Source organism: Varroa jacobsoni, unplaced genomic scaffold, assembly GCF_002532875.2.
Source record: "Varroa jacobsoni isolate VJ856 unplaced genomic scaffold, vjacob_1.0 contig02366, whole genome shotgun sequence".
Taxonomy (NCBI): domain Eukaryota; kingdom Metazoa; phylum Arthropoda; class Arachnida; order Mesostigmata; family Varroidae; genus Varroa; species Varroa jacobsoni.
This window is the reverse complement of record NW_019214803.1, coordinates 1-25,788: the sequence shown is the minus strand read 5'-3', so window position 1 is coordinate 25,788 and position 25,788 is coordinate 1. Positions and strand designations below refer to the sequence as shown.

Here is a 25,788-nt window from a genome sequence, read left to right as displayed (position 1 = left end):
GCTAATGATAATAACCATAACAAATAATGGTATCTATGCATAGGCCATTTGTCTGTGTGCCCACTGAACTCCATAGCTTCATAAAAAAAATTTAGCCCCTTCTCTTTCAAGAGCTCTCTCAGCCGAAAGGTGACCCTCTTAATTCGCTCCGTCTTTGCACACTTCGATCTGCTATCACACGACGTCGCCAATCAAACATCAAACCATTTCAAATCAGCGCTCATTTTTATAATGTAACATTGATACAGCAGACGACGACCTGCCAAAGCGACTTGTTGACTACGGTGGGCAGCATCTATATCTATTTATCTGTGTGTCTACATATATTGGAGAACATTTTTCCGCGCTTCTTTTCGCGCCATCGAATTCAAATGTTACTACTGCTGCTGCTGCTGCTGCTGCTGCTGCTTTTCGGAAGGCTATCAACGTTACAAACGCCACTCCGGCCACCTCGTGCTCGAGCGTCTATCGGGAGCTGGTCTCACCTCCGATGAGTCGTAGCGGCAGCGTAGGAGCGCGACAGCGGCTGCTACCAGCAAGCGAACAGGCAGGCAGCCGCAGCTGTAGCCTAAACAGCAGCAGCGGCAACGGCGGCGGCTCTCTGTCGGTCGGCTTGGCTCCGCTTGTCACTATCGACAACAGTCAACACCAACAATCGCTGCTGCGGCGGTACCAACAACGGCGGCGGCGGTTGTTGGAGCACCTTTTGAGAGCTGGATTCGGGCTGGCGGCAGACATCCAGAGCCCAATTGGACCGAGCAGTGCGACGAGACCAGTGGAGACCCCTTTGTCGTCGTGCTGTGTCGACCATTGCTGGCAACCAAGCCGTATCGATACATGGACCGATATAAACGAAGAGAGAGCGGCCGCAGCATCACGCACAACAGCTTCAACTAGAGATAGACATCGACTTTGGGGCAGAATCACGCGTACGGATATACACGATTTGGGTTTTGCTGGTGCGGTGTGCCGTGTGCGAGCGGCGCTGTGTTATGCAGCCTGAAGACAACAACTGAGTGAGCAGGACAAGCGGTCCCAGCCAAGCAAACAAGCTTGCCTCAGCGGGTAGGTGGTGATAAGGAGTGCACCTCGGAAGCGAGTCGTAAGCTGGTACCACTGCTAACACCGGCTACGACCGCTGAACCGATGTGTGCTCCAGGTTCGGCGAACGACAGTGCTGCTGTTGAAATAGTGGCTGGAAGGCACACGAACCAGCTGTAGGGTTATCATCGTACGGCAGCTGCTGCGCAATGAAGTAATACTACCGTTATACTGATACAACGACTAAATGTGAGTAGTTGCTGCCACCGTGAGCGCCCACGGCTGTGCGGGAGGAAAAAGCTCTCGAACAAACAGCTGCTCCGAAGCAACGGACTGTTCGATGAGGACTGACAGTAAAACGCCGTCAAGCAACGGAAACTAAAAACGGGAAAACAGACAAACTTGAGACTGCCGGTGCACGTTGTTATGACGGCAATAGATTTGTAATCTTTTGTGCGAGAGTAATTTTTGGAAATAGCGTTGCTTTGCGTGTTTGTGTGTGTACGGTCTGTGTAAGTGTCGATCTGGACGGGGAATCCTCATCGTCGCCGCTGGGGTCGCTTCTCTAGTCAGACACTTATGTAGCCGACACTCCGTAATCAGACTCTGCAGACATACAAAGGAACTCCTCTAATTGCTATTATATAATACTATATCCTCTTATATAATAGAAGAAGGCGGCTGGTCAACTGTAGTTGTCGCACACGCGTACCGCATAGACGCCACACTGCAGAGCCCGACACCCCTCTTTCCGTCGCTGTAAGTTTAATTGAGATTTTTGCGTTTTGTCTGCCTGATTTGCCCGGCATCTTGTTGGTGTTTTTTATATCTGAGTTTTGGCCGCCACCTGCCAGAGCATAACGACAACATCATCAATAATAACAACGACACTATTCTATTAAAGCTAGCGCCGGCAACAGAGGACCCCTTGAGCCTGCAGCGGGAACTGCGTGAGTCAACTCGGCTTTTGCATCGGAGACAACAAGCTAATGAGCGGCACATGAACGAAACGCTAGCAAACGTAACGACCCGAACGGTCTGATACGTTGGATTGTAAATACGCACGGTGGGTTGCTAGCGGCTGCGGCGCTCAGGCATCGAAGTCTCGGAGAAATCGGCAATACTTCTAATCGTAGCTAGTCATAATGTTCGATCGCTGGAAACAGATCGAAGCACTGTACATGAATTAGCTACGTGGAGGTATCAGAGAAATAAAAAAAAAAGTGGATTGTACCAGAGTGGCATTTATGTGAATAAGGTGTCAACTTCGACGCGTGGTTCCAGCGGCCCTAACGATTATTCCTATGCCCTTTGGCAATTCAGATAAAGCCAAAAGGTGTACCTCGCTAACTAAATAAAACGTCGGTGTGAGCAATGATAATTGCAGCGATGTTGACCGCAAACGCAACTCCGGCCATGTCGAGTAGTGAGGACTGTCAATCTCTACTGTTCTCTGTGCGGTGTTAGACCAGGACCGGGTTTAGCAACATTAGTCAACATGTTTTATGATACAAACTCGCTCCTCAGAATTACTAACAAGCTTGCATCGAGCATCCGAATTCGGGTCAGCGAACAACCCCATCTCCGATCAACCAATCAATCACACAGCTTTTAAAAATATGAGGGGGATTTAAATCCGGCAGCTGGCGAGCAGAGCAGAGCGATAGATCGCAGCGTGTAGTTATGCCAAAAACAAAAGCGTCCCGCCGAAGAAAGGGCCCAATGCAGAAAAAGCCGAGTTCTACACAACCGCACATTGATTCTCTCTAAAAATCATCATCATCATCGTATCCATCACACTTTTGTGTCTGTGTTTTACTGCGGACCTCTACAGAAAAGGTCAGCCGCTTGCGTTTAAAGTCAGCGGCTTATTGTCGTTGTCTAAGTCGAATCTCAACTCGAAAAGCAATGCCCAACACTTCTGTTATTCCGCTAGAGTAAATATGCGTGCTTCGTGAAGCCAATGAGAACATCTCTATATGATGCTCGAAAGCCGCTGTCTGCCAGCTAAATCTGTGGCGTGGCGTGCTTCTCGCTATCCATCGACCCGTGGCGCTATATGCGTGAACTAGGGGTGGATACATACATCTAGCCATACATCGAGGTACAGAGGCCGTCCTAACAAATAATTACGGCTCCGAGAACTAGCCACTCTGACTACCATGGAGACTACCAGCGGCAATAGTATTGTCAGTCAACAGTCAGGCACAGCTGTGAGTGCCGGTATCAGTGTAATGGGCACCAAACAGCAGGTAGGTTATTTGTTGCGTTGATTTATTACATTGGACTGTTGTTAAGTGCAGTACACCCGATTATTATCCAACCTAGGATGGAATGAAGGGCTAGAAATCGATGCGCTTTTATTAAGTGTGTTTAGTTCTGAGTTTAATGATTTTGGCAGAGCATGCTTTCTGAGTTGATATTGTCACTGTTTTCAGAGCCTGCAGGAATGCCTTCGTGTTTTCTCCACCAGAAAGGCGCCATTAATTTTTTTTTATCGCGCCGGAGCTGTCGCTTTGTTCCCACGTTCACAGAACTTTAGATTAATAGAAAGATCCTATATATTCAGACGTGTGTCTTATGCAGCAATGTATGCAGATATATATATAACCTATTGAAGGGTGTTGAATCGTTTGCACACTTTTTAGGACATCGGTATCTGTTGACATCTTTTGATGATGATATGAGATATTAATTATGCCAAAAAAAAAGTTATCGTTTCCGGCCCAATATTTTCTGCTACATACCCGGAAAACCATTTTTCGAAACTCCTTGACTCAGCTCCCGTTTTTCGATAGATGTAATCCCTTATATTTAAGATATGAAGCAGTATAAATATATGCACATTAGTAACGTTATCTAAGACACTATATAGGCTAAATAAGCAATACTAATTATTGCTTTATGGATTGGATTATTAAATGCCGGCACGCAATGCCCAAAAAAGCGAGCCCATTGCCCGCGATGGCAAAGATCATCGGCTAGATTTTAAGACTCTCATGTTTACATTCTGCGTAATGCAGTAGCAGTCGCAGATATACGGGCCTAGAATAGCAGCGAGGCTGGCACAGAGGGGGCATTCGCCCTGATTGCTGAAAGGTTTCCAGGCCAGCATCACCTTTCTGCTTGGGCTCCACGCAGTCTACGAAATGCTGTGCTGCAGGCATTGACCAACAGCAGCCGTGCAACCACATTTGAAAATGCACCTGCCGATTTTCATTTGCGATAGAGACGGATGCAACGGGGGTATGAGGAAAATAGAGTGACATCTGCGGGGCTCAGGTTTATTCGCCTTTGTTGGTCCAGGTTCCAAGGCACAAAATTAGCTCCGAGCTAAAAGCTTTAAGGGAACTGTTACAGATTCGATAACTGCAGTAATGTCTACGCCGATACCATACACGAACCGTTTGTAGTTCAAGCATTCGTTCTAGGTACGGTCAAAACAGCACGTTTACCACTTGACACGGAAGTAATTAGCAACATATTTATTATAAATTATTCTACGCAGTTATTCTCTAGAAATGAATATCCATTAACATATCGCTAATGGGTGAGTTAGGAGACCAACGTTGGCTCTCTGTGACAACGAGTATTTGGCCTGAAATCTATTCCTGATTGCGCAGGTCTTCAATGAACACGTCATTCACGAATTCAATTTATTCTAATCATTTCGATTGTGCCCTCTCCTATCATATCATGGCTGTTTATCAACAACAATGTGCTGAAAAAGGCCATGCAAGTAGTAATATGCACCGTGGCAGGAATTTAGGTGTAACTTTAATGAAACCAAAACGCTCCTTTGAAGTACCTTTGGTAACCATTTTTTCATATATGCATTACGTAAGATCAAAAAACGATCATGAGTCTTTAGCGTACTATGTACAGTGCGGTCAAGACTCGTGATCGTTTGAAAAACCATTTGACACATATATATATATATGTGTTTCTATAGGAACTTCGAATCTCCGTCTGCGTCACAAATCAATTACGTCATTATCTCGGACTTTAGAACACTCGTGTGATAAGGGCCTTCCATCATGACAAAAATGTTAATGAACGCGCTGTGTGTGTCTCTATACGTTGATGAAAAAAAGTAGAGCTGGTATTTATTATTATGACACACATACCCTTCATGTCTTATAGAACTTTTTCCCTCCTTATTACAGCCATTGTTGCTATACAATATATATATTAGCATTATTTGAACCTCAACTGGTTGATTTGTTTGTGCAGGTACAATGATGCATCTTTAGTGTTTTTAGTTGTTATACTATAACTGACATTATGCCTGGATAAAATTCCCTAATATATAGTTGGTGCATCTTTATTGTTTACAAAAATATTCTTCGAAAGGTTGCCGATTTTTGGAGCACACTAAAAGTAGTTTAGTACAAAACGAATAGCGCCTAATTGTCAGACAGCAACTGAATTACTACGCTACCTTCTATTCTAATTGTACCAACACGTAATAAAGTTTAACTACACACAATATGCGAATTTTGACATTTTTGGTGGCCCTTTGCTTCCTTCCCCAGACGCAGCAGCATAACAGCCAAATTGAGGCTTTTCTCTCGTCCACTAGCGGCAGCAGCGTGAAAAAACTCAATAACGGGACAACTGCTACAACAACGGCGACATCCTTGTCTATAGCTATCACCTCCAAAACAAATAACAGCACCGGCAGTTTGTCTAGAACTGGACCAACTGGTGGAGACGCGGGCAGTAAAGAGAAGGCTTTCGGCAGAGAAATGGGCAAAGCAGCTCTTAACAACTGCAATAGTGTCGTAGCGAGTCATAGCTCTGTGAGCCTTGCCCAGGACAGCAAAGATACTGGCGGAGAAAATGGCAACACCAAACGAGGTAGTCAAAAAGAACAGGTGTTATTTTCACAAAATTCATCAGTGGTGACACCAGGGACAACACCTGCCCCTGCAACAGCGGCAAATGCACCCCAGCCGAATGGCCAGACAGCGGCCGAGGTAGCAGTCTCCAAACGTGGACGCAAATCGAAGATCACCTCAGGTGGGACGCCCAGGCCACTAATATCATTAGCCTGTAGATACTAAGTTTGTTTACTAACTGTATCGGTGAACGCTGTTGACAACCGAAGTTATTTTTGTACGAATTAACACTGAAAAGAGGTTTTAAAGGGTTAAAATTGCAGGTGACACTGGCCAGGAATACATTCATATATGAAGCTATGGGTCTACTTATATTATATTGTGTTCACAAGCCTATTTTCGAATATTTTAGACACGCCAGTAAATCCGCCTGTGGAAGACGGTGGACCGACGTTAGGCAAAAGAACGCGCACAACAACGCAACCTTTTCAGAGCGCCATGGTGGACCAAATTCAGCAGGTACTTTTTTTTCGGTTCAGTTACAGAAAACAAAAGTCATTGGGATGTATGTTAGGCCGTTTTTTTAACTTCTAGCTTGTTTTTAAGGTTGAAGTGAGCTTTCATTCACAAATGTATGTCTGATTTAGTAGGCCAAGTTCAGCTTGCACTGAAATAGTCATGTATAAGAAAATCTATTTCTATCCGTAAAAAATTATTCCAAGGACTTATGGTACGTTTGTATGTTAAAAACACCAGATGCAGCTTCCATCAGTAACGAGAAACGTACTTTGTTATCATTACCACAGAAGACGTGTGACAATGGCTACGCGATGCGGGTACGAACACAATATATGTAGGTAGTACATGTTCTCGAAGAATGAGGACAATGTTCTCAAATGTAAAAACCTCCAAAGACCAAAAAGAAAACATTTTTTTACCGGTTTAATAATAATAGACTATAGATACAGTAATCGAGGTATACGTGACTTGTATGAAACGAAAAAAAAATGTGCCCGTTCACACAATTAACTCACATAATATATTTTAGAGTATATCGTCATATATTTCTTTTTTTGGACTTGGGCGGAATTATGGAAGTAAATTTCTTGCATTCGGATAACAAACAAAAAAAACAGCACTTGTCTGGCAGTGACCATACGAATCCTTGAACATTAATTTATGTATTAGAAAAAGCTCCCATCAATAAAAGCAGGTAATCGGAATTAGCAAAGAAATAACTCGAGGAAAAGCATATTATATGGGCAGTCAGAAATCTTTTAGCTAAGGTTCTATCTGTAATGAAGTATAGCATATTCTAGTGAATCAGCAGGTCTTTGTCGTTTATGCATTGAACGCAGACGAAACGAACGCGAAGGGTCTAATTAGCTAAAATGGCATGAACGCTAGGTTTCAGATCAAGTCTAGAAATTGTTCTTAGTCACATATAGATGTTGGTAAATATATGGTTTTTTTTTAGTACCAAAATGCTCAGGTTGTGCTTTCCGGTGTAAACAGATCGAGACCAGATGGAAATCGTAGTCAATTTGAACTCTTACTAGCGCATTATAGGATGCAGTTGAGATATCTTCTTTTAGTTCGCACAAAATACGTAGTAAGCGGGGAGGTTGTTATTTGCTTGGATATATATGTTGTGTTCATCTTTGAGACATTTATTACATAATTGGAAGTTGGAGTGGCAGACGTATTTTGCACGCGTTTGTAATACAACAGCTCTTTCTGTGCGTATTTGAACAGGTGGTGGCTGTAAGCGCACGGGAGAAGCAACAGACAGCGATGGAAGACAAGGTAAGTAAGACCCTGCTCAAAAAGATTCCGGTGAACTAACGGGATAGTACCATGCGTAAAACTACTTTCAAGCTACTACTCTATCTAGAAAATAAAACTTTTACGCCTATACTTGGTCAGATTGCTCTGGATTAGCCGCAGCGACCACAGAACGGGATTTTAAATTTTCAAATGCCTACGACAATTTATTTGTAGGTGGTATTGTATGACAAAGGCGAGTATTTAGCCGTGCGCAGCGATTCCCCTGAGGACTTCTTCCTGTGCAAAGCTCTCCAGAACGTTTACAGGTATGAGTTTGTGTCATGTTTAAATAATAACGTTTGGCTGGAAGACGCTTAGGGTCTTAGCGTTTTGTAACTTTTCAGACAATCTGCCATGAGTTTGTGATGAATAGAGATGTGTTTTACAGTCCTAGTATTGTATCTGTTGTTCTTATCTTAGGTCATCCAAGCGAATACGGATCTTCTGGCTAAACAATGAGAGTCAAAAGTCGACGAGCTTATATCGACTAGACTTTCCTGACACCATCGAAAGGGAAACCATCCTGACCAACGTCCAAATGCGAAAGGCGGGAGCTTGCATGCAGCTGCTTGATAACGAGCGCAGGTAAAAATAATAATAATAAAACTGCAGATCTATTTTCTACACATGGCGATATATGAAGGTTAATTTAATTACGTTTTGTTGTTAGTTTATGCACATTTCGGTGGTCCCTTCATTAAGGGTTAAGCAACATTATTCTGTGGCCGTAATTGCTATTACAGACGAGCACTGAATATTCTTGAAAGAGCTATTCGGGTCGAGAAAGGTGAACTTCTCCCCGACCTCAAGGATCCAAGTACAACCAGTGAACTTGGTCTGGACGTGAGTCTAATTAAGGCCAATGAATCAAGTACGGATGACGAATCAGCACCTTTAGCTAATGCCAGACCAACAGCAAGAAGAAAGGCTCCAAACTCAGAGAGTAAAATCACACCATTGACTAAGGTCGCTACTGAGATCAAGCCTATAGCCAACCAGACAAAACAGTCCAGGGCTGCGGGTAGACCATCGAAGTCGGCTTCCCCCGACAAAGCGGCACTAAAGGCTACCCCGAAAAGTACAAAGACTTCCCCGGCAGCACCTGTCGCCCGTGAAGAGAAGACCCCTGATGGCAAGGCTTCCCTACCAAAAGTGTCTAAAGCTGAAGGAGCAGTTAAGGGGCATGGAAGCACTACGCAGGCTGCAGCAGGAAAGAAGCGTGGTCGTAAACCTGGAAAACGAACTCAGCGAACCCATTTTGGCGGTTGGGGCGGTGCGGGTCCGACCAGTGAATCAGACTTCGATGACACTTTTGAAGACGAACTTTTAACAAGTTACATTGAAATGTCTGCGGCAGCAGCGACAAAGCAAGCCAAAGAACGGGAACGCCCCCTTGAACCTGGTATGGTTTTTAGAAAAGGAGATTTCCTAGCTGTGCGTAACGATTTTTGTGGCTTCTATCTGTGCAAGGTACGTAACTGGTGTCATACTTTTAGATGGTATGGAATGACTTGTCTTGATGCCAACTCATTTTCAAATGCGACATATCAAATAGAATAGATTTAACGTTATTAGATTTATAGCTACAAAAGTTTGTAGGATTTGTTTTAAAACGCATCGTCTTTGTTTACGACTACCTTTACGCGACTAGCTGAATCTGCATGATTCTCGTTGCAAGCTGCAAGAATACCAACAAATAATTTAAGTGACATTTTTATTATAGGCTCAATCAAATATCTATGTAACATCAGAAAATATCAAGATTCAGTGGCTGAACGCTGAAGCGGGCAATCCAAATGTGTACGTGCTCGACTATTCGGACACCATCCAGAAAGCCACGATTTTAACTAAGGTTAGTTAATGACGCATATCACGATATATATAACATAATCTCATTTTATTCCTAACCGTTTTGCCTCGGTTTTTCTATTAGAAAATCGGTACATCTACCAAACCTAGCTAAATTTTAACTGTAAGCATATACTCATCGTTTACTTTGGTGGTTGTCGTTCGTTGTTAGGTGGAAATGACTCGCAGAGGCCGAGGTCGACTTTCTCTGAGTGACGAGGAGCGACGGCGAGCCCAGGACCTCCTAAGCGAAGCCTTGAGACTCGAGCGTCAGCAACAGAAGCTACAAGGAAAGCTCGGTTCGTCTGAAGACACCGACAATGAAACTGGAGACACCAAACCCCAAGAGGCGGAAGGACGACCAAGAAGGTTGCCGGCAACTAACACTGTAGCTTCAAAAGATGGCCCCCCATTGAATAGGACTAACAACAACAATGTCCCAGATACCGGTGTAGCAGGACAACAGGAGACTGAGGTCTCCGATGGAACCGTTGATGCCAAGGCGGAAACTCAACACAAACACGAAGGTCGCAAGAGAAAAAGTCACCGAGATAAGGTTCATCATACAATCTCCTTTAATTAGGATATATCTTTATCGTTTTTTAGGTTTTTAAGGTTTTTAACTAAAATAGCTTAACGCAACAGAATCTTTTTTTTTTATATTTGATAGATAGAATGAAATCAGAGCAATTTATACTTTTCACTGCGACGTTAAGTATTATTTTCAAATGTAGGTCACATGTTGGCACAGATGTCCTTGTTTTAATATTTTGCTTCAGGAATCTACTGGTAGCGGTTGCAAAAGGGAACGTCGCGAGGGTGCTCTTGGCGCAGGCGGAGTTCGATTAACGATCAAACGGGCGAAGGTAAAAGCTTCATTATTAATTTGGGGTATATTTCTGCTTAAATATACACTCAATATGCTGTCTTTCACGCAACTAAGTGCGAGGGTGCGTCAGTAAGTTATGTTTAAATCAAGCGGCAGATCATAATATTGATCTATTTTGTTCAGGTTTTCTTCAAGTCTCCCTATCCAAGTTTAAAATTGTAGTGCATGTCATCAGGATCATCATCTCCACTCATATTCTTAATATGTCTATCACATTTTACAGGACCCAGCCAGTCATATTAGCGCCGTAGTAGCTCAGCATATAATAAATCCGAATATACCTGAAATGACCAAAGACCCCCTCTGGGATGGGCCGGAATCCCTGACGCCAGCAGAAGCCGAAGCTCTTGGAAGCCTTTGGTCGACGGACTGTCAAGGCCCGGTATCACCGTCGGCTGATTCTTCTACCCGCTTGGCCGGCGCAGTCCTTCGGGGAGACCACGTCACGTTAAAGAGTCTACTTGTAGCTCATTTAGGAAAAGTACACAATTCATTTGCTTGGCAAAGTGCTCATGTACGACGAACAGCTTTAGATCACGCCATACTAAAGGGGGACATTATCGCATTACGATTACTTCTACCGAAACAAGATGATCATGAATTGACCGTTAAGTCGCCGATCTGCTCATTCAGACGTGAAACGAACCTTCTTCGAGTGAACAAAGAGGGGGACACCAAAGGTGGTAACACGAAAGAAGATCGAAAGGAAAGCAAACGTGAGGGAAATGCTGCTCTCCTTAAGGATACCGAAGTTCCTCGACTTATTCGGGCACAGGCTATCGCCCATGCAAAACAACTTGCTTTACAGAGGTAATTGTAGCTTATTGTGTGTGATTATACTAATTTGTTAATTTTTCGGCCAAATTATAAACAAGTTTGAAAACATTTAAGGCTGCGCAACGTTCGTATTAAAGCAGAATGCGTCTGTCCGCAGATAGTAGTCTTTGCCGACTGTCTTTCCAGTAAATTAAGAAACAAGGTTGGTTCCTTGAGTACAGATTTCTGTAAATTGTTTTTTTTTTCGTATGACCAAAAAACTTCGAAAAGCCATATCACAGCATCTACATAGTATCACCGTATTACTCTGTTTGGACATCTAAAAAATGCCAGATACATTTAATCAACAGGCGAATTCATGGGTTCTTTATTTCACTATTCATTTTTTCAATTTAGTACCTAATTTGTGAATTCGATTCATATTAACATTTTTTAATTGGTTGCATTTTTCAATGTATAGAGGCGTGCCAGTCGATGTTTTGGAGGAACTACTTTTATACGAATCGCCAGGTGGGCTTTGCGAAAACGACGCCCTTGAGGCACTGGAAAACGGAAATAGTGAATTAGCTGTTGCTATTGTCTCGCGCCTTCAGCTGCCATCAGCTAGCACTGAAACCCCGACGAATTTGCCAACGATAGTATCACCCTTGATCGGGCGACTATTAGGAATCGCCGTGCCCAACGGTGCCCGTCAAACATCGATCGACTACTCAACTAACGGCAGCAGTGTTTCTGATACTTTGAGACTGAGTGACCTCCTCGAGACACCTCTTGGTCCGCACGGCGCATCGGCGTTCCAACTGTTAATGGCAGGTGGTCGAGCATGTCTTGTAGCCATCTGCGATTTATTGTACGGGCCACGGTCGAAAGCAGCTGAGAAAGTAATTCGGGAAGCAATGGCACAACGGGATGCCCGAGGTCGACTGCCTGCTCATTATGCTGCGGCGGCACGAAACTCTGCATCGTTAGAATGGCTTATCAGCCGAGGAGCGAATGTCACCGAGGTGGATTATGACGGTACGTTCACGGCCGTATAGTATGATTGGCTATGACGATAAGCGAGACGAACACGTACATTTGAAAAATAATGACAGTGAAAAAGTGTTGTTTATGAAGTAGCTCTCCTGTGTTCCATATGATGGTTACAGGTAACAGCCCTCTGCACGTGGCTGCCGTGCTGGGACGCGTTGAGTGTCTGCAATTGTTAATATCTCTCCGACTGCGGGAAGGTTCATCGCATTCACATCTGGATGACACTAATCGAAGGGGCCAAAGTGCCCTGCATGCAGCCATCGAAGCCGAACAGATAGCCAGTATACAGCGTCTTTTAAGTATGACAGTGTTTCTTCCATTTACAAAGTTCAATATTGATTTCTGCAGCAAAAAAGGCCGAGTAGTTTTTTTTCTTTGTTACGATATAATGTTATCTTCCGCTGACATTAAAAATACAAAACAGAACAAATAAATGGTATTACGCGAAATCCAGACTGAAACAGGTAAGTTTGATATTTGTCAAATTTCGAGCGAAGAAATTTGAAGCAAATCTATTAACTATTTGAAATGGCAACTGCTCTCGTTATAGCGTTCGGGGCGGATGCCAACAAACCTCTTGGCTCCCACTCCGATAAAGTAACGCCGCTGATGCTGGCAGCCCAACGTGGACACAGGCTCGAAATGCTCAGGGCGGTCCTTGAGAGAACGGACGGTATCGATGTTCAGGTTTGCACCTTTCATGTTCTTGTTTACAATATTACGCGCTTATTATCATTGATATTCAAGTTTTGCATCTTGTGCTGTCATTAAGCATTACTTCAGATGGCTAATGTTTTCCAGCGCAAAAAAATATCTGTCTGCGCTCAGTTTTCTTACCTCAAATGCATTACGTTTAATAGGCAAAAGTGTTTTTGTTACCCTGTCTCGGCAACATTGTTTTATACTTAGAGAATACTTTGGACACCCACGTCTGTCGAATTTTAGCCTAAAAGCCTACATCAAAAGAATCCGAAGTGTAAATCGTTTGTGTTTGCACAATGTAAAGCTATACACCACTGTTTTTCTTATATATTATTAATTACAACAGGATAAACGGGGGCGATCAGCTCTCGTACATGCGGCTATGAACGGACACAGCGCTGCTGCGTGCTTCCTGCTGCGAAGAGGGGCCAACGCAGCCTTGACAGACGGCAGTGGCAATTCGGCGCTGCATTACGCAGCGGCTTATGGGCATCTTCATGTTGTCAAACTACTGGTTGAGCTGGCCAACCTAAGTCCGGCCCAAGTGAACGACGCCAAGATGTGTTCGTTAGAGGTGGCCTTTCGAAAAGGGCACATCGGTATTGTCAGGTAATTTAGCCTACCCATGAGTATAACAGTAGTTTGCTATGGCGGTTGGCACCAATCGTATAACGCGAAGTGAGGTGAAAGTCACGTGATGGTTCGATGATAGGCTTTGATTGTTTGAGGACGTTAATTTCTCTCTCGTATTTTTTTTCTTTCATTTTTATTGCATACATTTCCCTAATACTTCAACACATCTAGACCGAGCACTCTAAAGCTGTCAAAGAACCCCTAGGTGGTCTTCGCTGCTTCCGGAGTATTAAATTCTTACTGATACGTTCGGATGTTTTACACCTTCTCCATGTATTATATACTTGTAGCTTCACAGGGTAAGATGGCAATCCTTGTATTGTTCAATCTCGTACATCTTCGTGCTTGCTAATTACTACGATCTACGACCTCTCATTTTCTCTTCTAGGTACATGCTGGACTTAGGTTGCTTTGCTCGTGGGCTGGGAGGTGGGGGTGGTTTGGCCGAACGTCTATTAAGTGCCTGCGTCACTCTACCAGACTTACTCGAACCGACGATGGTAGATCGATTCGAGATGCTGCTTCGATCTATCCCATCGCTCACGACTAAACCACTGGATAAAGCTAATAACAACAACCTTCTTCATTTACTCGTCCTTATGCAACGTCGCGTTATAACTCAACAGGTCAACCGTACAGAATCGGTTGTGAGGGAGCACCGCCTATGTTTGTCTCAGGTTATGGATCTGATACTCAATTCCGATCTGGATTTAGCAAAGAAAGCAGTAGCAGCGACGAATACCGAAGGTGAGACACCCGTATCCTTGGCGCTTAGCTATGGATGTTTGGAAATCGCAGCTCGACTTGGTCGCTCGGCACCCGCAATGCTCAAAGCTGCCCTCAAAAACGAGTGCGCCCTTCGAAGGATAGCGATGCACTGTGCAACGTTCGATATCAGCACCGAGCTGTTAGTAGGCCTCGAAGACGAGGACATTGGGGAACTTCGGACGCTTGCGCAGACCCTCGCAGCTCAGAAGGGCGTCAACTTGCTATGCGTTGCGGTCACGACCATTGATGCAGCGATTGAGGATTGCGGCGGGGACGATGAACCCGAAGCCGCACTTCGAGTTTTCAACGCTTGCCATTTCTTGCGGTGGTTGCTCTGTCATCTCGGTATGGAAGCGACGGGTCCAGTGTTGCACGCCGCCGTTCGATGCCGATCACCTCAGCCGCTGCAAACAATTCTCGAGTCCTCAAAGTCAGTTCCATCACTTCATGCTAACATCGAACATCGCCAACAGGGATTGACACCGCTACAGGTTTGTTTGTTTCTATGTCTGTATATGCGTGATGTTATCGCAATGTTGCCTGCGTACTTGTTATTATGTGGTGTAATTAGGTTACGGCATTCAGGTTTCAAGAGTTCAGTTTTTTCGTAAAATTAAAGTGTTAAATAAATAAACAAAAAAAAACATACAATTACCACAACCAACCATCATACGTAAATAAATGTAATCAAGATGTTGTTTCCGCGAATTATAGGAGGCGGTCTTGCAAGGAAAGACCCGAGCCGCACTCCTCCTCGTGGCGCACGGAGCTCGCACTGACCTTATGATGCCCCCGTGTGTCGTTCAGCAAACAGCAGATGAGGGTTCACAATCTGCGTTGCCCCTTTTGCTATTCTGCTGTCTACCTGGCCAAGTGCAAGATAAAGCGTTTCAAGGAGAACTAATCAGGAAGATTGCCGAGCAGAAAACACGAGATTTGACAGCAATCCATCCCGTATCAGGCGACTGCGCTCTACATTACGTTGTGCAGGTAACACGTTAGGTATGATGCAAAAATTGATAATAAATAGTGAATGTATCATCGTCAAGCCATGTACTACTAGGCACGCGTTTTGTCATAAGCGATGCGCCCTTTTTGGCTTCTAAAGTATTACACCTGTTCATAAGCCCCTATCATGCTATCGCAATTACTTGATTGTAATCACGCCTTAGCAAGTGCTCAAAGAGTTCTCCAGAGCAGGAAGTTGTGAAGCACTTCAATATGTGACTGTTTGAATTATGTCGTTATCGAATAATTGGTCCGTTGTTGGATTGAGCTACTAGCCCGACATTTCATTTTTCATCTCGGCTACACACATACAGTTCTTCAAACAATGACTTTTAATTACCACCTGAAAAATTTCAGAAACGTCACTGGGACCCGGATGATCTCTGCCGGACAGTTGATACCCTATTACGCTGTGGACTGGCTGCCCTGGCGACTAACGTTTTGAAGCAGACGCCATTACATTTAGCGGCAGCCAGTAATACTACAGGAGACTCGCGAATTGAAACAGCACTTGTGAACGCTGGCGCTGCTATTGATGTTCTAGATATGGAGAGGAGATTACCGCTACATTACCTTTTTTTGGGTCCAGCTGGTCGCAAAGATCCTATTGAGCTTTGCCGTTTACTCGTGCCATCAAAGACTTCACGTCACATCGATGCCACAGATGCGCCGGAAAACGCCACCGCATTACATTACGCTGCCCAGGCGGGTGCTGCCCTTTGTTGCCGATTTTTGCTACTACGAAATGCCAATATCGAACTCCGCAACAAGCAGGTGACTGAGCTTTATCATTATTGTCATTGCTCGTAGTCTGGTCAGTGATTGCAATCAAGTAAACAAGAAGAACAAAGTGATATAAAATGAATTGTTTACCTTCTAGCGCGAAGTCAGGAACACACATTGTTACAATAATCAACTTTTTCAATCAATTATTTTTTTTAGGGAAATAGCGCACCAGGCTTGGCAGTACTACGACGTCATGCGGGAGCGACTTTAGCCCTAATTGAAAAGGGCCACTGGTACTCTGACGAGGTACGAATTTACATATCGATACGATGTCGGATGTCCGATAAAGTTGAATATTACTTAGGTAAATGCCCTGTACTAACATACCTATTTATTATTTAATTTGCACCGTCCAAACAATCAGAGACACAGAAAGGATAACGGACGTATTAACCCTATTTGCAAAGTTGTTCCTTTCGTAAAAAGGGAATCTGCGTGTAACGATATTTTAGCAAAAGGCGGCTGCCTACTCGTTACCAAACAAAAGCGGCGCTTCCCATACATCTACTTTCTTATCCAGCCTCGTAAGGTGTCCGAGTGCCTATGTAGGTCTGCCCTAGAACATGTATTATCTCTGTAACTGATGTTCAGACAATGTATCAACGTTTTTTTATCGAATCTTGCAGATCCTTCTTGAGCCTAATCAGACCTGCTCTCCATCAGCTGAGAGATTAGTTTGGCGGTACGTTTGCCCAAAGAAGGTGTTGCCCCAGAGAAAATCGTTGTTGCAATGTGTATTTGAGATAGCCAAAAGTTTTCGCGATTCCAAAGTGAGAACAGCAGGGGATGCAAACAATAAATGCACTGCGACGAGGACCAATGGACAAAATGGAGAAGATCGGGGTACAGGTCTTGCTCCTATTAAGGCCAGATACGAAGTGGATAACGCCAGTGCTGCAGCAGTGATTGCAAATTCTGCAACCAATCCTGCGACTTCTGTGTCATTGTCAACTTCGGCAGGAAGCGGTAGTTCTGGGGAAGATTCTCTCGAAGTTGTGTGGGGGTCGTTGATTTCAGGAATTCTTATTGAACAGTTGGAACATAAAAGTCATCCAATGACGCTGGCTGTTGACGCCGCTGTTCGAGCTCAAGATTATCCACGAGCCCTTAAATTATTGGGAAGGTAAGTGTTGGAGCCTAATAGATTTCCTATTTTCCTACCTCTAGGCGAATAAAAGAGTCAATTTTTTTTGTCTTTTTTGTACAATTTCATACATCGCAAAGTATATATTTTACATTTGAATAAGATTAGAATTAGATTTTTTAAATACACTCAATCAATGATTTCAACTGCTAAGTAACTTGTTTCGTCATTGCGTCATTTCATTGTCTAGAGTGAAACACGGGTGGACGCTGACGTCCCAGAAGCAGACTGTTTTGCATCTATTGGCCCAACAACCCTATGGCGAAGGTCAACTTCAGCTGGCCCAAGCGCTACTCGATCGTGACGTGATTCTACAGCAAACTGACGAGCATGGCTGTACTGCGCTCACCTATGCAAATATTAACTGGAATCACAGGTGCGTTTAACAACAAAAAGCCGTAACGAACTTTAGACTGCGCACAGATTGCTCGAGAAGTTAAGCAATTGGGTGAGAGAATAATTATTCACATATTGTTTTAACAATACAGGAACCTTTACAGGATACAGGAGCAATTTATTACCTGCTTATTACCTATTACTTCACTTAGAAATAGACATAGGTTTTGAGTATATTGGTGTTGCGCTAGAATAATAGAAGGCTTTAACTGAACCGCGTAGTTTGTTCTTAGCTTAAACGTGTAATTTGGTTTTTTTTTTATATCTGCGGTAGGCTGGCGGAGTTCCTCGTGGCGAAAATGGGCATTCAGGCAGTTGCAGACCTTTCTGCTGATCTCTCAATTCGAACACCGCTATCAGCAATCTTCTGGAACCTTGAACGACAGCCACTCCCCCCCGAAATGGCTCAATTAGCTCTTAGACTAATCAGGTTAAAAATGATATCTGAGATACAATTTATAACTAACTAATCAGTATGAAGATAACTAATGTAACTAATGAGTGATAGAGCTAGAATATGAAGAGAATCTCTCTTTGAATTGGTATTCACTATATTATAACGAGTTAGCTAGTATCGTCTTTGGAAATGGTGTCATGATCTTCACTAAAGAATTTTACAAAGGATTTCCTCTTAGGTTGTATTTTGGAGTATATAGCATCTATGCGATAAAGAGAATATTTGTATAATCACTACTGCTCGTTTGTGAGAGGCATGGGTTAAAATCGTGACCTAATTAGCTGTAGTCATGATAACTTCTATCTGAAAAAGTCGTCTCAATTTCACGTTTCAATGAAGAGCCGGAGCGAAAATCGATGTGCTTAGCCGATACCCAATACGTAATCTCGAGTTTCCCGGTACAGTCTGTGTATCAGAAAGTCTCCTGCATGTAGAAAATCCTATGGCGTGCCGCATCTCACCTTTAATACTTGCTGTTTGTAAAAAGAACTACGCCACTGCTGGATTTCTTCTCAGGTAGGCCAATTTGATTGATCCTATTTTAAATTCCAGTGGTAGCAAATACGGAAACATACAGCCTGCTACTTGAATAGTCATTTAGATCTAATATTCCAATGGTTAACGTTCAAAGAAATATTATTTGTGATCTATTTTGATATTCAGTATGTACCATCTGCCTAAGCAATCGCTACCTAAACGCAACTGACCGTTATGGTGTTTGCTTTTTTGACTGCTTGTGCTCCTCGTTGTCTTTGTATCGCAGAGAAGGGGGGGCCGATCCTAACTTCAATGACGGCCAAAAGCGCACGCCATTAATGTATGCCATTAAACTGAACGATATCGCAATGGCTAAACTTCTTCTAAACTACAAAAGCATCGATGAGGGCTTGAAAGGCCAACACCTCGTGGCCACTAAAAACCCTCAGACTTTTTCGGATTCGAACAACGTGAAAATTCAACAGCGCACAGAAATGACAGCAATTAAACAAGAAAAAAAAACAGAATCAACCGAAGACCACGATGACCAGAAACTGACCAAAAAACCCTCTTCTTTAGCAGGAACTGAAGGTGAAGGTTTTGTGATGACGTCACAAATTAACCTTGCTCACCAGGTAAGCAGCTCGCAACGTCGCTGGGCTCGTGTGCAAGCTATATCTGCTGAGCATGAAAAAAATTGACGAAAAGAAAGTAACATCAGTGCTTGATTTATAACTAATAGCTAAAGGCATTCGAAGACGAGGAGCTATTGGTTGTTCGAAACCTTTAGTATAGTGACTGTGGTTATCCAACTGAAGCACCGAGCGTCTTTAGAGGACTTTTAAAAGGATCTTTTGAGACTTTAATCCATTAAAGTCCGATACTTGTATATCTGCTGAAGGCAAATAAGTTAGGTCTGTGTTTATTCAGATATGTTGTCCATGCTAAACCGAGATAAATACGATATAGTATGATGGAATGTTTTTTAGATGGATTCGAACCCTTTACTATAGGACGCAGTTCGATGTTATATATGAAGGAGTTAAGACTAATTTTGAGTCTTATCTAGAATGCGTCATTATGTTCACGCAAATTTGCTCTACTACACGTAGTATTTATAAGCCATTGTTTTTCTTCCAATATAGGACTTTTTCGGGTGGACGGTTATACATCATGCGGTAGCTCCTCTTCCCGATGTGACGTATGTGTGCACAGATATGGTCCGATTACTTGCACACGTTGGAGCACCTCTGGGAGCTCCCGTCGACACTCAAAACACCCAAAAGACGTTCCCTCTTCATCTCAGGTAATAAACGTTTCCACAAACAGTTGTTGATGATACGTTCATATAATGCGTCGGTGAAAATCTGTTAGGAATATGGTAGCTAGACAACATCGTGAAGGTGTTCTTGATGGCTCGTCTTTTACTGGAGGTTCCATCATGAAAAATCATGACGAGTACATGAAGAGTGTGTCTACTTGTTGCCTGGATTTCAGTGCGGGGCGAGGCGTCGAGAGCATAACCGTCGTTCTTCAAGAACTTCTAGGAAGTAACGGCAAGGTTACAGAGCCCCCAACTAAAATAAGTAAGTACGGGAACGTTTTAGTGAATTTTAGAAATTGTGGCAAGATTCATTTGTGGTTGACAACAGAAATGAAAAAAACGTTTGGTTTATGCCAGCTGCAGTTTATCAGCAGAACTATAGAAGCATTTCTGCCGTAGGTATATTGGTGTTTTGGGGGAATCTAACCATATGCGCCATCTCTTCATCTATAAAAGTGTTTCGCGAGCCAGCTGCAATTGCCGATGACGGATTATTGGATTCATTACCAGTTCGGGATTTCCGAAAAGATGCGAAGTCACAGAGAATACGTGCCAACGGCCTGGAACAGCTAGGAGCTAATGGAGTGGGGGGCCTAGGTGGCCTAGACAGCACGGGCAGAGTGGATCCGCTGGCGCCATTAGACCCTCACGAATGGGAAGTGATGAGAGACTCGGCAACTCCGGGTCAACTACAACCAGCCTATGATGTACTTTTAACAAAACTCGACTCTCACCCTTTGGTAGGTTTTGGTGCTCTGGTCAATATTACTTTTTGTCCAACCGTCATCAGTCCCAAAAATATCTCGCAACAATTTTCTCTTAAATAATATCTTTTTGTTAATGATAAACGCCTTTCTTAGCATTTGAACAACATGTATACACGTGGGTTGATTTACTAGTAATTACCACAAGACCATGACATCAGTCATCAATAGGAACGATCAAAACATTTGTCTGGAGTCACACAACAATATTTCGTAACTCGCTGCGTTGTTTATTATTGTGTGTTTACTTGTTGTCCAGGTGTACTCCTTCTGTAAATTGCAAGTGGCAGCCTCGCTGGATTGTACACGCTTTACTTTAATCGAGAGGTCAGGTCGCGTGGGCGATTCTGGTGTGGCGCAGGTGACGCCAATGGGCGGTAGCCGAGTTGATGCAGCCCGTGAATTTTGTCGTCGTTTCCGTGAGCGTACCGGCGCAAACTTTGAAGAAGCCCATACACTTCGTCCAATACCCGGTAAATTCCGTCCGGTCTTACTGCGAAGCCGAGAGTCCGGCGACAATAAACAGGAGTTTCGAGAAGGGGGCGATCGTCTTGACATTGACGGAAGAACCGGCATTCTCGATGCAGTCACCAAAGCTCTACCGAGCAAGCTTGCCACACCTCTTCAGGCCCTACTCAAAAGCATCATTAAAGTATGAAGTATTATTGACCTAATAAGCGTTTATTAAACCTTTGTATACATATATAGGAAATTACAAAATATAACTGTTTTGTATCAGAAACCAATATAACTTCAAAGCAGCTGAAAAAATATGTCTTAAAAACAGAATGAATTAAGTATTTTTGCTCCTGTTATCTGCACCCATTTTGTGATCGGCAATATCAGGGCTGTGAAATGGCACCGGGAGTACCTTGCTCTGAGGACGGACTCAAGGAAGCGCTGTCCTTGCTAGAAGAAATGCGCCAGCTCGCCGCTGAGAGACGGCAGCTTGAAGCCACAGCTGAAAATGCCGCAGTTGAAAAGGATGGGGTCGGAGCTACCAATGGCCAACATTTAGCAGAACTTCTGCTCCGTTTGGCTGAAAGAAGTCATCAGCTACATGCCCTCTTGCCACCTCCAACGCCGAGCCAGCACCGAAGTGGGACTAGTGGAAGAAATGGAAGCCGACGAAAGAGCACTAGCTGCGGTGGAGCTGTTGCTTTGGCTAATTGGACAAGAGCTTCGCCTGAACAGCTTGAACCTCTTTGGACCGAAGAACAGGTAAACAATCAATGGATCCGTTGGTTTTACTGCGTTTTAAAAAACAGGACATTTTTGCTTTAAAATCAAACGAAACTGCTTTCAGCAGTGCCAATATTAAATTCTTGCTAATTATTCGCATTCAACAGGAGCTTCCACTATATCATTATTTGTTATATAATAATATGTATCTGAACTTGCAGATTGATGAACAAATCGCCCGTGTGCAGGTTCTCCTCGATCTGCAGCTCTCTCGGCAAATGTTGCGGGGCGCCGTATTTGCAGTGGCTGAGGTTCATCCACTCGAATATGTATACAAAGCCACACAATGCCGTCTTCAACAACTTCAAGTTGATTCAACTGAAACGCAAACAATTTTACAATATATCCACAACTCACTCAGTTAGTACATACCATATCAGGCTATGTACCATCTTAAATATTAGGCATCGTTCGTTCTCACATTTTTAGGTCAGACCACATAGTGTATTCGTTGTGTTATATAGTGATATTTATATTTTTCTCGAATCTGTAACCTCAGCAAAGTAAAGGATTCTTTCCAATTTCATAGGGTGAATTTCCTTTACAAGCTGTATTTGTGTGACGCATAATTCACGATGAGGCGTCATCCATGTCTTCGTATTTCTTCGAATACATGATTTGCATTTTGTCTTATTTGTCTTCCTTAATTTGTTCTTTTTTTTATTGATAAATTAGTTCGTTGGCGACCCTCCGGAGATTCGTCGAAATCCTCTCCGCCTCCCTCGTTTGGGCCATCGTCGGCCGCATTTATACGGGGGCCGTTCACGGTGACTGGTGTCTATCGCGTTTCACGAGCAGAGGAAGAAAAACAGGCTAGTGTATATGTTTTTCAGATCTCTCTCCCTCTCTCTCATATATATATATATATATATATATATATATATATATATATATATATAAATAAAAGTGAACATTGTTGTTTTAAAATCAAACTGTGATTTCAGCCGTCAGTTTTGAATTCTTGCTAATTATTATCATTAAATAGGGACTTCTAAATACTTTCACTAAATCATACATATTTAATATATATTCAAACTTGCAAACAATCGTCGACGATAAACTATTGCAATAACATTATAATAAATAATATATAATATATAAGAAACAAAATCTTCAATTTTTCATTTCGGTAACATTTTTCCTGTTTGTTCCGCAGATTGTAAGCGAAAGTGCCAGTGGTCTTCCGTCTGGAGTCCGCAACCATTGGCTGTTGTGGAAACCGGTGGGTGCAGGAGGCCTTTTGGCAGCACTTTATAGGGGATTGCAAGCTACCCCCCTCACAGGCGCTTGGAGGGAGTGGCCACAACACTCTCGCGGAATTACATTCTACGACAGGTAATTATTGTGAAAGGAGCTTTCCTATGATAATACATTCACTAGAGGTTGTTTAATCAGAAAGCATAGCTTCAATCGTTATGTACAGCTAAAAGCATAAATTTTGCATGACTGCCAAAGGGTTATCAAAAATCAGTAAATGTCTCGTCTAGTCCTGCACTAGATAAACATTGCTTTAGATGGCTCGTTATTTCTGACAGAAAGGTCTGTCTACGGTTGGTTTCGAACCAAAATTATCGCGTGTGCAAGATAGTATCTGAGGCTTCTTATCTGTTGTATTTTCAGGTTTGGACAGGGTCTTGCTTTTGCCGAGTCCAATCCAGGCGGCGCGCGCTTTGCCCTTCTTTGCCAGGTACACTCGGTGACAATTGTTGATAATTAAGGATTTAAACTGTGCCGCATATCTTAACATTTCTTTAGATGAATGGACGTTATGCAGATTCTTGCGGAATTCGCTTTCTTGCTTGCTTTGTTAAGATCCGTCTGTTGAGTTAATTAGAGTTTAAGTTAGTTGTCTTAGAGTCTGTAGTTAGGCCATCATCTATACTTTGCTGTGATAATCCACAAATATAGACACTACGCATTGAAGACTCTTCTTTTCGAGCCTGAATTTTATTATCCAATGTTCAATGCTAGTAGTTATACTCAAAGCGTACAAACAACAACAAAAAAGTATAAACGATTGCATTCAAACGCAAATAATTCCGCAATGCAAGACATCTTTTTTCCCGTTACAGGTGGCATTGGGAGAATGCGTCGAACTACCGTCCGGTGGAGGTCGCGGACCCTCGGGGAGCCATAGTGCTCGGTTGCCTGGTCGATGGACCCCTGACCCCCGAGCCCACATATCGTGGCAGAGTTGGACTGTACCTTTGGGTGAAACCACACTTACTCAGGTTGCGCCCACAAGTGCTGGTTGTCACTCGAATTCGGCTCACCTAGCCCGCGAGGTTAACGAATTTGTGGTATATAAACCGCAACAGGTTTGCATGAGATATCTTGTCGAATATCATTAAGCAGCAAATAGTCCTAGCCGTAAGCGAAATCGGTAGCCTACCAGTCGATGTAAATTGACCGCAACAGCAACAATGAACCCCACAGCTGGCGGCTATGAACATAGGGTGTATAGCAACTTGTAAGAATCCGTTTGGATATCAATCATCAACGTCAAAACAATCGCTGACATTAATGAACAGCACAAGAAAGCAATCATTCGTCAAAACCTACAAAGTACCTCTTCTTCGAAGTACGGATTGCCCATACAGGCAGGGTAGAGAAGTATAATTTAAGTTGTAAATGAACCTAAATCGAAGGGATGTTTAATCTAGTGCTGCACTAATAGTCGTCCAATCAAGGGTAGTTAGCATGGTTAGCATGAGCCGAGATCTAAAAATATTTGTAGATTCTTTGGAATCTCATGCCAGTGATGAGGCGACAGACAGAACTGCTCCTGAATTCTCTGCAGGTTTGTACTACAATACAAGCCGAGAGAGGGCGCTATAATCGCAATCCTAATAATGGCCCCCCAGTCTTAAAAGCTGAAAGCATTACTGAATCGTGGGCAAAAGAAACCTACAAGTTATCCATCAGCGTATACGGTCGTTAAAGCTACCGAAGGTTCGGTACAGTAATGTTTCGCTCGAAGAGGCAAAAAACTAATGGTGTCAACTTTGTACATTCGTTAAGTTCTACTGTTTTCCTACGAATATTGTAATACCGCCGATTTTAGTACCCAGTTAGTTCTGCCTTCGACACAGATCAAGCATACCTGCTTGAGTAGTATCAATCTGTCACCGTCAAGGAGCCTCCATTAGGATTAATTTACCTGAGCACATAGTTCGCCACATTTTATGACTTCTGTGTGGATATAATTGACCACAAATTTTATAAACGTCATCTACATACACATTGGATAGAGTGATATAGTTAGTGAAGGACTAAAAATTGATGTTATATCATCAGTTCATTAACAAAAGGAGAAATAATAGCCATTAGCCCTATTAGAAGACTAGTAGCACACATAGAGACAATTTTCCTAGTCTCTATTAAACTCCCCGCTGGGTTTTTGACAAAAAGAAACGCACATTTATGCGCGCAACATGTGTTTTGTTTTTTGCGTCTGTCAAGAAAGTAGGTCGCATTTAGCATTTCTGGACGTTTATTTTTAAATCATTTATCTGTCCTATTGCGAATATGAGTTAACTATGGGTAACCTCTTACATGTGTAAAACTTGGAAGTGAAGTGACGTAATACAAATGAGGAAAGTGTTCAAAGAACTTAAGCCAATAGTGCGATTGCCACGACAAAATTGTGAAAAACATAGCTTGGTATTGCAGCTTCTCCTGATTAAGAGTGGAATGCGTGTGTGTGTGTGTATATATATACAGAAGATATACAAACATACATCTATACAAGTATATATATATATATACATATTCAGAGCATTGATATATTATACAATGGTAAAAAAGGTACATATATGAAAAGTGTATCAAC

At 43.0% G+C, this 25,788-nt stretch overlaps 1 protein-coding gene across 2 annotated transcripts; it reads left to right on the top strand.

Annotated features, from left to right (window-relative positions):
- Positions 1 to 657: 657 nt before the first annotated feature.
- On the top strand, positions 658 to 25,782 carry LOC111272480 (poly [ADP-ribose] polymerase tankyrase). Of its 2 annotated transcripts, XM_086973299.1 has the most exons (35): positions 658 to 1,800; positions 1,946 to 3,293; positions 5,577 to 6,063; positions 6,295 to 6,401; positions 7,638 to 7,688; positions 7,884 to 7,975; positions 8,130 to 8,294; positions 8,453 to 9,179; positions 9,433 to 9,561; positions 9,730 to 10,113; positions 10,337 to 10,423; positions 10,670 to 11,256; positions 11,684 to 12,240; positions 12,372 to 12,554; positions 12,806 to 12,942; positions 13,304 to 13,566; positions 13,979 to 14,849; positions 15,073 to 15,348; positions 15,724 to 16,140; positions 16,309 to 16,398; positions 16,779 to 17,275; positions 17,487 to 17,672; positions 17,967 to 18,122; positions 18,489 to 18,665; positions 18,913 to 19,261; positions 19,772 to 19,932; positions 20,124 to 20,212; positions 20,407 to 20,690; positions 20,974 to 21,366; positions 21,561 to 21,935; positions 22,118 to 22,316; positions 22,632 to 22,768; positions 23,113 to 23,291; positions 23,577 to 23,643; positions 24,029 to 25,782. In XM_086973299.1, the coding sequence occupies exons 2-35, from the start codon at positions 3,204 to 3,206 to the stop codon at positions 24,305 to 24,307; spliced, it is 9,228 nt and encodes a 3,075-aa protein (XP_086829425.1). In that variant the 5' UTR covers positions 658 to 1,800; positions 1,946 to 3,203; the 3' UTR covers positions 24,308 to 25,782. The 2 variants fall into 2 exon arrangements, with proteins under 2 accessions (XP_086829425.1, XP_022709697.1); XM_022853962.2 differs by having other exon boundaries at positions 658 to 3,293.
- The last annotated feature ends 6 nt before the right edge of the window (positions 25,783 to 25,788 follow it).

Coding starts and splice junctions, on each gene's coding strand:
- LOC111272480 (XM_086973299.1), top strand. CDS start 3,204: ATGGAGACTACCAGCGGCAATAGTATTGTCAGTCAACAGTCAGGCACA. Junction 9,180..9,432: donor GTGGCTTCTATCTGTGCAAG/GTACGTAACTGG, acceptor TTTTTATTATAG/GCTCAATCAAATATCTATGT. Junction 11,257..11,683: donor AAACAACTTGCTTTACAGAG/GTAATTGTAGCT, acceptor TTCAATGTATAG/AGGCGTGCCAGTCGATGTTT.